The sequence below is a fragment of the Ambystoma mexicanum genome, chromosome 4p (genome assembly GCF_040938575.1).
Source record: "Ambystoma mexicanum isolate Mex_15411 chromosome 4p, UKY_AmexF1_1, whole genome shotgun sequence".
NCBI lineage: Eukaryota > Metazoa > Chordata > Amphibia > Caudata > Ambystomatidae > Ambystoma > Ambystoma mexicanum.
Window position 1 is genome coordinate 319,584,582 of NC_090927.1, and position 13,372 is coordinate 319,597,953.

The following is a 13,372-nucleotide window of genomic DNA, read 5'->3' on the forward strand; positions in this document are numbered from 1 at the left end:
TACTAGGCCATGTGACATTCAGAGTGTGCAAGTTCAGTAAATAGAAGTGCCAGTCAGGGCGGAAGGGCCTGTGAGAGAAAGCTAGTGCCAGGGGAGGCCAGGTGGGCAGAGCCAGGGGAAGCAGAGAGTGCAGGGGAAGGAAGGTCCACGAGCTAAGTGTGAGGATAGGGGTTGGAAAGGGGTACAAGGGTGCATGCCTAGCCAGGCTAGTGCAGGGTGGTAGGGCCAGTGTGGGTAAGGGTGGTGTAAGGGCAAGTGCAGGTTGATGGAGGTGGGGGGGATCAGGTGAGACCAAGTGCAGGGGTCGACTGGATTAGGGGGGCCTGGTTCCCTGTAAGACTCTGAAAGAACCAAGCAGCCAGTCCATAGACAGACAGGGACATTAACAGGGGTGGGGAGAGGGAAGGAAGATGAGAAAAGGAAGGTCTTGAGAAGCTTCCTGAACCTACAGAGATCCGGATCAAGTCTGAGAGGGGCAGGGAGGCTATACCAGAGTGAGGCACCTGCAGAGGAAAGAGATTTACCCCCCACGCTCTCTGCTTGGAAAGCATCTGATCTGCAGAGAGTTTGAGCTAGATGACTGAAGGGCTTTAGCAGGGAGGTATTTAGGGAGAGAGAGTTGGACGTAGAGTGGTCCCAGGCCCCAGAAAGCCTTCTGGATGATGCAGATGGTATTGTACTTGAACATCGCAGCAATGGGGAGCCAGTGGAGAGATTTTAGGGCTGGAGAGATGCAGTCCCTGGGCTTGAGTCCAAGGATAAGTCTTGCAGTCCTGTTCTGGATAAGTTGAAGGGGTGAAGGTAGGAGTTAGGCAGATTGAGGAAGAGGCTGTTGCAGTAGTCCAGCCTGGAGAGGACCAGAGCTCTGGAGACATTGAGTTTCTCGTGGAAGGTGACAAAAGGGAGAATACCTCTGAGCTGAAAGTGTTCCTTCTTGGCAAGAGAAAGAGAGCAACGAGACAAAGATGACACCAATGTTTTTTGCCTCACACGAGCGTGAGGGGGGTCCCATGGAGGGCCGCCAGAGTGTGGGAAGGAAAGAGTGAGCAGGGGTTCCAATGAGAAGGATCTCTGTCTTACTGGCATTAAGGCAGAGATTGTTAGCAGTACACCATGCCGAAAAAGCAGACAGGCAGTCAGGAATGAGAGAGGAAGAGGAGGAGGCAGAGCAGGGAAGCTTGAAGGAGAGCTGTGTGTCATCCGCATAACACTGGAAGTTAGGAGAGAAGGTGGAGATCAAATGGGCTAGAGGGGCCGGGTAGATGTTGATAATCCAAGGCGAGAGGATAGAGCCCTGAGGGACACCACAGTTGAAGAGTGAGATTGAGTTGGAGGAGAGAAAAGGCCCCAGTCGAACCTGGGAAGGTCGGTCTGAGAGAAAGGTTAACCAGTCTAGAGCCAGGTCTGTGATGCCAATGGTATCACAGAGGCAATTTATCAGGGTGGCATGATTGACCGTGTCAAAGGCAGAGGAAAGGTCGAGAAGAATGAGAAAGGAAGGTGAGCTGGAATCAAGATTAGAGAGCAAATCATCACGGGTGTTCAGGAGAGCAGTTTCAGTGCCGCTACCAGCTCTGAGGTCAGACTGGTGGTCGTGGAGACAGCCTACAGATTCAGTGTGGTGGATAAGCTGGGAAATGGCCAGCTTCTCCAAGAGTTTTCCCAGGAAGGGGGTAATGTAGAGAGGGCAGTAGTTTGCCGAACAGGAAGGGTTGGCCGAAGGCTTTTTGAGGAGAGGGTGCACAAGGGAGTGCTTGAGGAGTGAGGAAGGTTCCAGTGGCAAAGGAGTGATTGCAGAAACCGACCAAGGCTGGAACAAGGGAGACAATGTTTTCCCTGATAGTTCTGGAGGAGCAGGGGAGCACCTATTTGGATGCGACTTTCATAGAGTAGACTTGTCTAAAAACCTTATCAGATGGTATGGGAGAAAAAGAGGAGAGTAGGAGGGGGGAAGAGAAGCCTGAGAGAAGGTGAGAGAGAAGGGTGTGTAGTAGAGGAGAGTGAGGACAAGATGTGCAGAGGGCCGGGGAAGGTAGAGGAGAAGTAGAGACTGCAGTAGGTTTGGCAAGTTCCTTGTAGATTTTGAAAGGTTCTGCTGTGTTGTTAGTGGGTGCAGAGATGAGGGCTTGGATATAGGCCCTCTACTTCGAGCAGATGCAGAGTCTGTATTGCCTTTGGAGCAGAAGGCAGGCCAGTTTGTCAGAGGATGTGCTTGAAGCCTGCCACTTCCACTCAGCTGCTCTGCATTTGCCTTTCAGAGCGGCCAGGTCGGAGTCATATCAGGAGTTTCACTTGGAGGCAGGTTTCATGCGGATCCCCATGACAGGGTCAGGGATGTCCAGAGTGCTGGAGATGGAGATTCGGAGGTTAGTAAGGGCTGTGCCAGAGTGAGAGTCAGTGCAGGAAAAGGAGGGGGAGTGAAGGTGGTGGCAAAAGCACAACGGAAACTCGCTTCACAGGTCGAATGAAAGAGAAGGAGGCTGACAGTGCGGGCGACGGCTTAACCTAGATTACATTAGATATCATAAGACAAACACAGTGCTTTTAACTTTACAATTAACATGGCAAGGAAATTAAATAGTGCCTATAAATATCCACTCACGACATACACTCTATGTACAGCACTTCATGAAGGAAACCCCACGCCCCAAAAGCACAAGTAAATGCTATAGGTATTTAATTACCCCATTAACAGCCACATTTACTCACTTTATCAAAGGCGAGCTGTGTTTTTCCATCCTATTGTGAACAGAATTGCCTTTGTAAATACACCTTAATGGCCGATGTCACTACATATCTGCAGGACTTGCAGTTGCGAGGCATGTGGATTCATGCCAGTTGGTGACGAGATGCCACCGACTGATGCTTGCCATATGTTATATGGTAACCGAAAGCTAGATCTCTTGACAGTACTAAATACGGGCGGGAAGGTGCAGGACTTCAGCTGCTCGAATGAAGTGGACAGAAGACCATTGGGCACACCGATACGTGCTCTGGGAATATTACCCTAGTCAATCACACCCATTAGCCTAGAAGCTTGCCAATCACTTGAAATAATAAAAACATAGCATATCATTAGCTTTCATCTATTTGCAGTACATTGCGATCAGGAAAATTCAGCGTTGAACCATGCTAATATATATCCCAATTGTTTAATCGACTGCTGTGAACCAGTGTAAATAATCATCTCTGCGTTATCAGCTGCTGCCTTCACACACAGGAAAGCTAAACAAATAACACGGGTGGCCCAACCTTAGCTGCATCCTGCAGAACGGTTTTTAATTTTTCTTTTTATCCAGTGCATCTAAAGACCAAATTCGTTAAAAGCTGCAGTTTGGGACAGTAAAAAGCAATGGAATAACATGAACGAATTATAATTTCATTTTTTTTACTGAAATCTAAAAGGGATGCACACATTGTTTTCCTGCTCGAACAAAAGTATGTACCAGACTAAAGAACATACTACAGAAAGTAAATAAGAGCTGCTTCTGAATGGCACAACACAGTGCCAGGGGCAGCTTTAGGTGCAGAGGGGCGTGATAGGGGTCAGATATCTCTTAAAAGGGGCACCAAGAGTCTAAATGATTCATGGGTGAGCGCTCATGTGGTGTTGAATGTTGTCAGAGATGGGGAACCGAAAACATTTCAAGTAGGATCAAAAGGTTCTCTCCTGAGAATTTATTTTAAAACAATATGCTGAAATGATGCATGGTGCATGTTGCCACTTTAATTGCATGCATGATGTCCGAAGTGCTTCATGCATATGATTTAAAGTGACCATGACTAGCATAGATAGGTTGTGGCAGCAGCTCTATTCTTATCATTTTAATTGTCCATTACTGGCATACGTAGGTTGTGTAGTCCACAGCCTAGTTATGCCAGAGGTCTCGCAAGGGATGTACAGTGGCCAACCATACAAACTGTAGCAAATACAAAAGTGTACAACACAAATGTATAGCTCATTGCTCTAAATCCATTGCAGAGGTGATACAAGTGCATGCACACACTCAGACCCAGGCACACCTGCAGGAACACTCTGATCCTAAACAATCAATCAATCCCTTTACATGGTGCACAATAAAACAACTGTAATCATAAACATCAAACTTCTCAAAACAGTGAATAACAAAGCCCTTCGACAACAAACTTCCCAAGTACATAGGTGGGCCAGAAACGTATCTAGACAGTAATATTCTCTTATAAAAAACAGATCTTAAAAAGGATGAATCTGCTAGCCCTGATACAAGCGTGGAGCCACCTTTTAAAACTCGAAGGGCAGACAACATTGTGGGCGAGTCTAGCTGACTCCAAACTAAGATGAGCCAATGCCCCCTTGCTTGGCAAATGGATGCACCTCATCCTCTTGCCCTATGCCACAAAAAGGACATAGGATTGTAGAACAAGACCCATTTTACCACCTGGCGGACAAATAAGCCAGTGGGAGTATGCCCAATCAGACCTTTGCGAACGAGATTTTTAATTTCACAGACATTTGAAGGTCCAAATATGTCTTCGGCCCCAGACTTCCTTGAGTTGTAAATAAGCCCTAGCTTTTTTCCCCCAACATGCAATCATCAATCATCCTGCTCCACGCCCACTCTCTATATTTATTCTTAACCACTACTTTATAGCCTCTGTCTAACCTTGTGGGGTTGCCCCATAAATCCCCTAACCCAATGTTAAAAAGCATAATTCTTACGTGCCTAAACCAAGACAGCTTCCTGCAGCCTGGTAATGATAGCAGCTCCTCCAAACCTTCCCTAAACGGGGATAGAACGTTATTATTCCAGATCCGTAGCCAGTATAAGACTGGCTGTATCATAATGGCATATCGGATTTCTATAAGAGCAAATTTGCATACCACTGGCATAGACGGGGAACTCAAAGGTAAACCAAACAGAAATCTATTTACAGCTTTATGGATAGAGGTACAATAATTTGCACCACACAACTCAGATCATAGGTTAACCCGGAAATGTCTTGAGGGGTACAGTAAGAACCTCACCATCTAGGCGTGTTGCTAACATACACATACACGCACAGCTACAGACTTACTCAGTTTATGCGTGCACAGACACACAAACAAACACACAGAAGCATAAATAACACAATCACAAAACACACACAATCACAAAACACACACACATACACACACACACACATACACACACACACACTTATCTTAAGTTTCATCTTCATGGGGGCAGGGGAATGAACATGGCCAGGCATCACACTGGACAAATTCAGGTCTGTGGCATACCCTGGAAGGACGTGAATCCCGGTGAAGTGGTGAAGTTCTGGTGTTTCACACACAGCACTGCCAATGTAGTTTCCATGTCAACTTTGTGAGTGGTGCACGTCACTCACAGTTTTCTTTTTTTTTATATTATCAGGGCTGGCAGTTAGTGACTAAGCAGAGACAGACACCATCAGACACCAAGCCAATAGGCCTTGAAATATTGTTCAACTAAGTAATCTTTCAAGCACCAGTACTTGCCTAGGTTAAAGCTGAGCAAACTAACAAGGAACGACTCATAGTTTTCCATTTAACCCATGTATGTCACCTTATCTCATGGGCTGTTCAAGTTTAGTCCATCACCAGGTTTTGAGCTGGCTGTAGTGCAATGAACTCTGTTTCTGTTTCTGTTTTTGCCTCAGGTACCTTCCAAGGCTCTACTCACAGATAACTTCTGGTTTCCTCTTGGGATGTCCTATACATTCTTGTGTTGTGGGCTTGACGATGTTTAGTGATGGTCACGTTGGCAGCTGGATAGGAGGCCCGTTTTCTAATTGGAACTTGGTTATCAGTCTCTGCTACATACCGAGCACTTGGCATGTCAAGGCTGTGAAATATAATAGATGGCTTAGCATATATGTCTTCTGTCCAGTGTATGCTCTCACACATGTAACACAATTCGGATACTACGGATCTATGTGGCTAGTGCATTGTGTATTGAGCTCTGTCGTCGTGTCAGAATGCTGGCTAAGATTACACACCGGGCTGTGCAGCTGAAAACAATGTACAAATAAAAAGCTAGGACTACAGAAGCTTTTGCAGTAGGTGCAGCAATACCATGGGGGAGGCTCTTCCATGACACCGTCCCCAAAACTATTAACAGAAAGAGCAAGTGACTAACAGTGAGTAGCTGCATCAGTCACCTGGTGGGGATTCCCGAGAAAGACTCCTGTCAAGACAGATGACTTTTCTTTTTCTTTTTCTTTAAAGTTATTTCTCAGAAACTGCCTGAACAGATCAATCAACAACCACTTCCATCATGAGGAACAATAAAGGGTAAACTAATTATGCAAGTGTGCACCGGTAACAATGAATTATCGTGCTTTGTGATGTATGCAGAAGAATAGGGGTGCACAAATTCATTCACATAGAAAACTAGACATGCACCTTTTCACCATCATCCACAACAGTAGCACGGAACACTCAAGGACAGATGCAGACACATCGCTGCTGGCTTGAGAATCCATCCTAGATGCTGTTACACCCTTAGGATGACATCTAGGTGATCTAGAGAAATCAGGGTAGCGGGGCCGAGGTGGCAGCAGATACCCTGGAAAGGCATATGTCAATCATGGCTCCTAGGTGAAAATGGGTGCTAAAAGGAGGGATTGCTGCCATGACTCACGCACGCGCACACACACACACACTAACATGGGTGTAACTGGCAGAGATCTACTCTGGAGCAGATCGATGGTAGGTGGGTCTCATAGGGACGGACATAGGCACTGAGGACTGAGCGCAACTCTTGGGCTTTGCTGTGTCACCAAGAGCCACAAAGGACAGAACTACAGCACTGAGAGGAACATGGTGCAGAATTGAAGCAGTGAGAGCAGTATGTGGAAGGACCTGTGCAGGGAGGGCATCTTGGTGCCAAACCGAGGCAACCAGCAGTATGCATATCTATTTACAGTGGCAACATTGGCGTTTTTTTTAGACAGGCTTCACAGTTTTCATTAGGTTCATGCAGCCGGAAATGTAGGCCAGTTCTTGCATTCAGTTTTTAGACAGAACAATTAATTCTTCTTTGGCACACCAGCATCATAATTTGCTCTGTAATGCCAATGTGTGTATAACTTGACAGGTCCCATGACTTTTATTGAACACAATCAGCATGAAAAGGTTTATCCAGTGGCAATGATGGCATATTTTGGTAAGACAAGCCAGTGATTTTCTTTGGGCACAATCATCATAACGGGAGGATGCATCAATGGAATATATTGTTGAAACAGGCCTCATAATTTGTTTGGGACCCAAGCAGTATACACATTCTATTTACAGTGTCATTGCTAGTATATATATATATATATATATATATATATATATATATATGTATATATTGCTGACTCAGGACCGCATCTTTTGCAACCATTTGGGTTTACCCACAGCACAACGGAAATGACAGTCAAAGAGGCAGCAGTGGATTCATTGGCAGCCTGGAACATGACATAATTAGTTAACCCCTTGCTCCTTTGCCTGCCAGACATCATCAGTACATTCCTGAGAAAAGGTCAGGGCCTGCCTTGTTTAAAATATAAAACATCCTAATATGCATTACTTAGATCTTTCTGTATAATGACAAATTAATAATCTTCCCCAGGAGAACAAAGTTGGAAACACAGACATATTGCAGTAATATAAAATCTAGATGTCTGGGTGGCTGTCTCCAGGGAACTCTGATTCTAAAACTCTTACCAATCATCGGAGATTCAATAAAACTCCAAGTATTCGTCTGAGGGACGAAGGACTGAAGGACTCCAGCTGCTCTCCCTGCCTCGTTCACGCCTCCAAACACGAATATTTTACCACTGCAAACTGTTGCAGCAGCGGAATGCACAGCTTTCGGCAAAGGGGCCACTGGTTCCCACTGGTTAGTGATGGTATCATATCTGAAAAAAATACAATCTTTAGATAATGTCTCACAACTACAACACAAAAGCAAATTCTCAAAAAGTAATCAAGGATTCTCAAATAGAAGAGATGGGTTGACTACAGTAGGGTGACCACACTTATCCATGTCCCTGCAACACCACTCTTCCAGACCTGCACTTTGATATAGAAGATACTTGGTCATGCGATTTCCAACTTTAGAGAACTTCAATTGTCCATACGGGACCATACCAATAATTTGTAACAGTGAACTCCAGGACTGGACATCTGATGTGATTTTGATCAAGGTCATTTAGACAAGGAGAACAACTACCTGAAAGACTCTGAACAGATATATTTCACATACTTGTATTTCAATGTGATCACCACTATTGATCACTGCACAGACTGTATTGCTCCAACAAATAATTGTTTCAGGGTTCTTCATGAGTTTCACCTAGAGTCACTGTGACAGTATAAAGCAGTACAAGAAATGAATATGCATGGGAGGAGCGAAGATTACAGCCTCACCCCATTAACAGCAAGGTGAGGGGAAATAGCTGCAAATTTTAACAATTACCCTTTCCTCTTGATTTGTATTTCATTATGTAGTAGCTATGGTCAAGAAATGCTTCCCCCTTCAGCCCCCTTCTTCCCTGTTGCCACCAATGGAATCTGAGGATTCCCGATCATGGGTAACTACACTGTAACCTTCAAGCTCCTTGTAGTCTCTCTCACACTTATTGCACAGCTTTATTTTGACGTACTGCAATAATTCTAGATTGTTCATCTCCATGTGTAGATAAAGTGTTATCTGCCTTCATGTATAGCCATTAGGCATGTCAAACATAGACTGTTTCTGGGCGCTGAGATAAGTTACGTGGTTGTTACATTGACACCTGTAAGTTAAAGTAATATTGTTTCTCGTCATTCTATGTTCCCCTACACTTTCACATAATCAGTTCCTCATTAATACCTGTACTATTGTTAAAACTGTTAGCCTTGTAGGTCTTTTTACCTAATGTTAACAATGGTAACAATTTCTGAAATAACCGTTACATAGTAGTGTTGTCTTGGTTATTACTGTTTCAAGCATTGCTTTATTTGTTGTGACAAGGCCTGCTCTCAGGCCCTGTCAAGGGAGAGAGGGAGCCCAAACCCAGACATCTCTGCACAGTGTCAGCATGCAGGGATGCCCCTTCCCTGCTCCTCCTTACCTTCAGCTGAGTAGGCGGCCTTGCCACCAAAGAAGACCACTAGGGAGACAGGAAGGAAACCAGCAGCAGGAACCTAAAGAAAGCACGCCAGAGTTGTCGCTTCAGCGCCGTACCCATGAGGCTGTAGGGACGAACCACAGGAGTAGGGCCGGCCCAGACAACAGCTAGTCTTCAGAAACATCAGGCAGGGAGGAGGCGTGAGAGCCCTGCCTGAGAAGACGGCAGATAGAGCGACACCAAGCAGAGAGGAGGAGGCAGAACCAACATCCTGGGAGTCAGAGGCCAGGACAACACCAACTGCTGCAGAGGGCGGTGAGCGTGGCTCCAGCTGGCCATGACAACTGGAGCCCACATACAAAGAAAAACCCACCAAACCACCAGGGAGTTTGTCTTTATTAACTCATGAATGCCATTACAGCCCCACTAGTCCACCCGAGATAATTGGGGAAAAACCTATCCTACAAAAAGGCTTTAAAGAACAGACTACAATTGGCCCTGCAGAACTCATGTTAGAAATACGGCAGTACTGCATAAGCCTTCCCCAAGGCCTCCACAGTTACACCCCCTGGAGCCAGATAAGTCATTGGACAGGGTAAGCAACCAATTCCGGCAGGAGTGTTTATTTAAGTGAGAGTGTGTGAATGGTTTAGTGTGGTTCAGTTGGGTGAGGACAGGAGATGGAGGAGAACCTGAAGAGAACAAACGAGGCAAAAGTGAAAAGGAGTGCTATTTGAGAGAGTGCGTCTGTGCAGTGTTTGTGTGTGACAGAAAGGAGTATGTGGAATAGCAATAGAGTAGAGAAGGTAGTGGTAGTTGTGAGAAGAGGTAGTGGTAGCAGAGGTAGCGGTATCAGGGGGTTGAGTTGAAGAGACATCATGAGTGGCCGTGGTAGTGGAAATAAGTGGAATAGCAGTTAGAGGGAGAGGCAATAAGTAGTATATTGGTTGTCACCGTAAAAAGTAAGACTAGAGTGATAAGTGGAAGTCGCGGTAGAGTGGAAGCAGCAGTAGTAGTAGTAGGCAGGCAGAACTAGTAAGTAATTGAATAAGGATTGGTGGTAAAAACAGAGAGGTGACAGTAGTAACAGAAGACTAGTGGAGGGGAAGTGGCTGTGTAGGAGGGAGAAGAAGATACCATTGAATATAATAGTGAGTGGAGGAACTGAGAAATAAGAGGAAACAAATATGAAAGGGTGGAGCAGGCAGAGTGCGAGAGTCAAGGGATAGCAGGAGGCATGAGTTGAGCAGCAGGGAGGCCAGGATAGTGAATGGTCAGGTACAAGCTGGTCTGAGAGAATTGAGAGTGACACTGGGCGAATTAAGGCACCATCCCTAATTCCCTATAGCACTAAGAGGAATGGGTTAGGGAAAGAAAGAAAGTCCCCATGGACGTAGTCATCTGTCGTATTAGGGAAACCACCAACTGAATAAGTCCGAAAACATACAGGCATGTGTTACCATTGACCAGTACTAACATCCCAGTATGGACACCAAGGATATGGAGGTTGGAAAGGCCAGGGAAGTTGAGACAGAGATGGACTGCCCTAGCGTCAGTTCCGAAAGGACCAACTTATACCTGAGAACTGCCCAAGAATCCCTAACCCGAACTAATTGTGAAGACCCAATAAACACCCTTTAAATGTAACTAGAGCGTCAGAGTGGTTATTTGTGGCGGGCACCCTCTCACAGTTTGCAAATATTAATTTGGACTACTATAGGAAGAGCACTTTAATTGTTGCCTTTCGACAAACGTTCTCAAAACTTTATAGAAAATACATAGATCCACACTTTTTTGGGAAAGGTTTTTAAGGCCCTGCCAAGGAGGGGACAAAGTTATAGATGGGTTACCAAAATGTGTGTTTCCCAATCAATTTCTCATAGGCAATTGTTTTTCAAGGACCTGGCAAAAAACCCAAAATCCTGTTTTATTGGGCCTATGAAAAACATCAAAAGCTCCCTCACTCAATGCACCTTTTCCTTGACCCTCAAGACTGGACAAATCCTTGCACCCCTGAAGAAACTAAACTGGACCCCAACAACCTTAGGAACTACCGCCTCATCTCCCTTCCCACATCAAAGCCAAAAACTGTCTTCAGTCCTACCAATCTGGCTTCAGATGCACCATGGAAACAGCACAATCAAAGTGATCGACAATAAACTAAAAATCCTCGATGATGGCCATCTATACCCAATATTTCACCTCAATTTCTCAGCTGCATGTGTCAAACTAGACCACAAGGCAATCACTGACATTCTACATTGCTGCATGGCAGAGGCGTAGTCAGGATTGTCTAGCAAATGCAGCCTTAAGATAATGTATTTGGGCCCAATGCAGTGACATTAACATCTGTAAATACCCATACAGTACTGCTGAGTGGGCATTTTCAGAGTTTAGGTGGGCTTTGCCAGCTCAGGCACTACCCTGTCAATCCCTCTGCTACATGGAGATCAGTGAGTTCATTCTCAACTGGTTCAAGTCCTACTGTGCTAACTGCCTCCAAAATAATTCCTCCAGATCACCAAATCTAGCCATCACGTGTGGAGTTTTGCAAGCATCCATCCTCTTCCCTGTGAAGGTGAACCCTTTCTTGAAACCAGTCCGAACCCTACTGGCACTGCACAATATCCATATCCATCAAGATGCAGATGACACAGATCTACCTAAAGTTATGCTCTATCACATATATCTACCACCTCAAGGCCTGCCTCAGATAGATCCAATCCTGGATTTCCAGTGCTAACTTGAAGCTCAACACATCCAAGACGGAATTCCAACTGCTGATCAACACCACCAAACAACTTAACATCCAGATCTGGCTATTGGATATGAATCTTGAAAGAGTCACTCCCCAGTTTACCACCTTTGCCAAATCCCTTATGTTCAACAGACACCTTGCCTTCAAGCAACACATAGCAAGGAAGGTACAAACGACTTGGTACCAACTTTCTATCCTTCAGAAAATGAAGCCCTTTATTGCAGAAACAACTGATCTGCTTTGCAAGCTTTTGTCCTCTCCCGGCTGGATGGTAGCAATGCCCTTTTGGAAGGCCTTACGACAACGACCCTGGAACACCTTAGATATGTTCTACTGCTGCAGCACAACTCATCCAATGGCTCCCAGACGCTCATCGAACTACCCCGGCTCCCACTGCATCTTCAAATCCTGCTGTCTCTCTGAAGTCCCCAAGCTCCCTCACTGAGAATCCCACAATCTCCAGAGGTTTATGATCCACCAGAAGTAAGCACAAGTGCAGACTTGAACTCCAGTGGTGCAGGAAGGAAAGAAGCAGAAAACACGCCTTCTCTGTCTATGTCCCCAGGCTCTGGAAACTCTGCTCCCTGCTCCATGAACACCAGACTCTCAGCCTCACTTCTACATATCAGAAAGGTGCTCAAGACCCTCCTCTTCAACAAATGGTTCTGCCCTAACACCTAGGTCCAGACCACCTCCTCTCTCAGCCTAACCTTAAACTGGGTGATTTTCTCCAACCTTACTGCAAATTGCCCACCCTCTTGTATATCTGCTTCCATCACCATGTCCTATGACTTGTAATGTGCTTTGTACCTTCAGAAAGCTAGGTCCTTGCTCAATAAACTCCACACACAAAAAAAGCCAAAACATATTAATAATACCATCAATAATAATAATAATAATAATAATAATAATAATAATAATAATATGTGCATAGTTGTGAATTTTCTGGAAAGCCAAGCAACCAATAAAAGTACACTGTACTTACAGAATCAATCAACATCAAGGGCAGCATGCTCAACTTGGTATTCACACCCTCTCTAGCCCTCTCCAGCCTTTGAATATCTCCTCCCACCTTTCAACTTGACGGACCATGCAGTTAGAGCTATCCTGCTCCACTACACACCTCTATCCCACCGGAGCTAACCCAATCCAACCAAAACACCCCCCCAACTCCTTTAAGAGCTTTCCCATAGACACTCTGGAAGGAAACTCTATTTACTTGCCCTCCAATTCTAACCTTTTGCAGAATGTATCTGCTGAGCTCAGTGCACTGAACCACACCCTAACTGAGACCACCAACACCCAGGCAGCACAGAAACCTCGACTCAACAAACACATAGCCTCCACACCTTGATATGCAAAGGATCTTAACAGCAATCACACCATCTGTAGATAAGAAACGTTATGGAGCAAATCCCAACAATCAGACTACCTAATCCCCTTTGCAGCCCTCCATTCAGCATGCAGCACACTCTCACCAAAGCTAAAGCAAACTATTACACTACAACCATTAAGTAT

The 13,372-nt window shown here is 45.2% G+C and overlaps 1 protein-coding gene across 1 annotated transcript in view; it reads right to left on the minus strand.

Moving 5' to 3' along the window:
- The window catches only part of KLHL29 (kelch like family member 29), a 1,453,205-nt gene that overhangs the window by 36,428 nt on the left and 1,403,405 nt on the right, over positions 1-13,372 (minus strand). Inside the window, exon 13 of the mRNA XM_069605880.1 lies at positions 7,709-7,902. Within this exon, the coding sequence (XP_069461981.1) occupies positions 7,709-7,902 (194 nt within the window). The remainder of the gene's footprint in view (positions 1-7,708; positions 7,903-13,372) is intronic.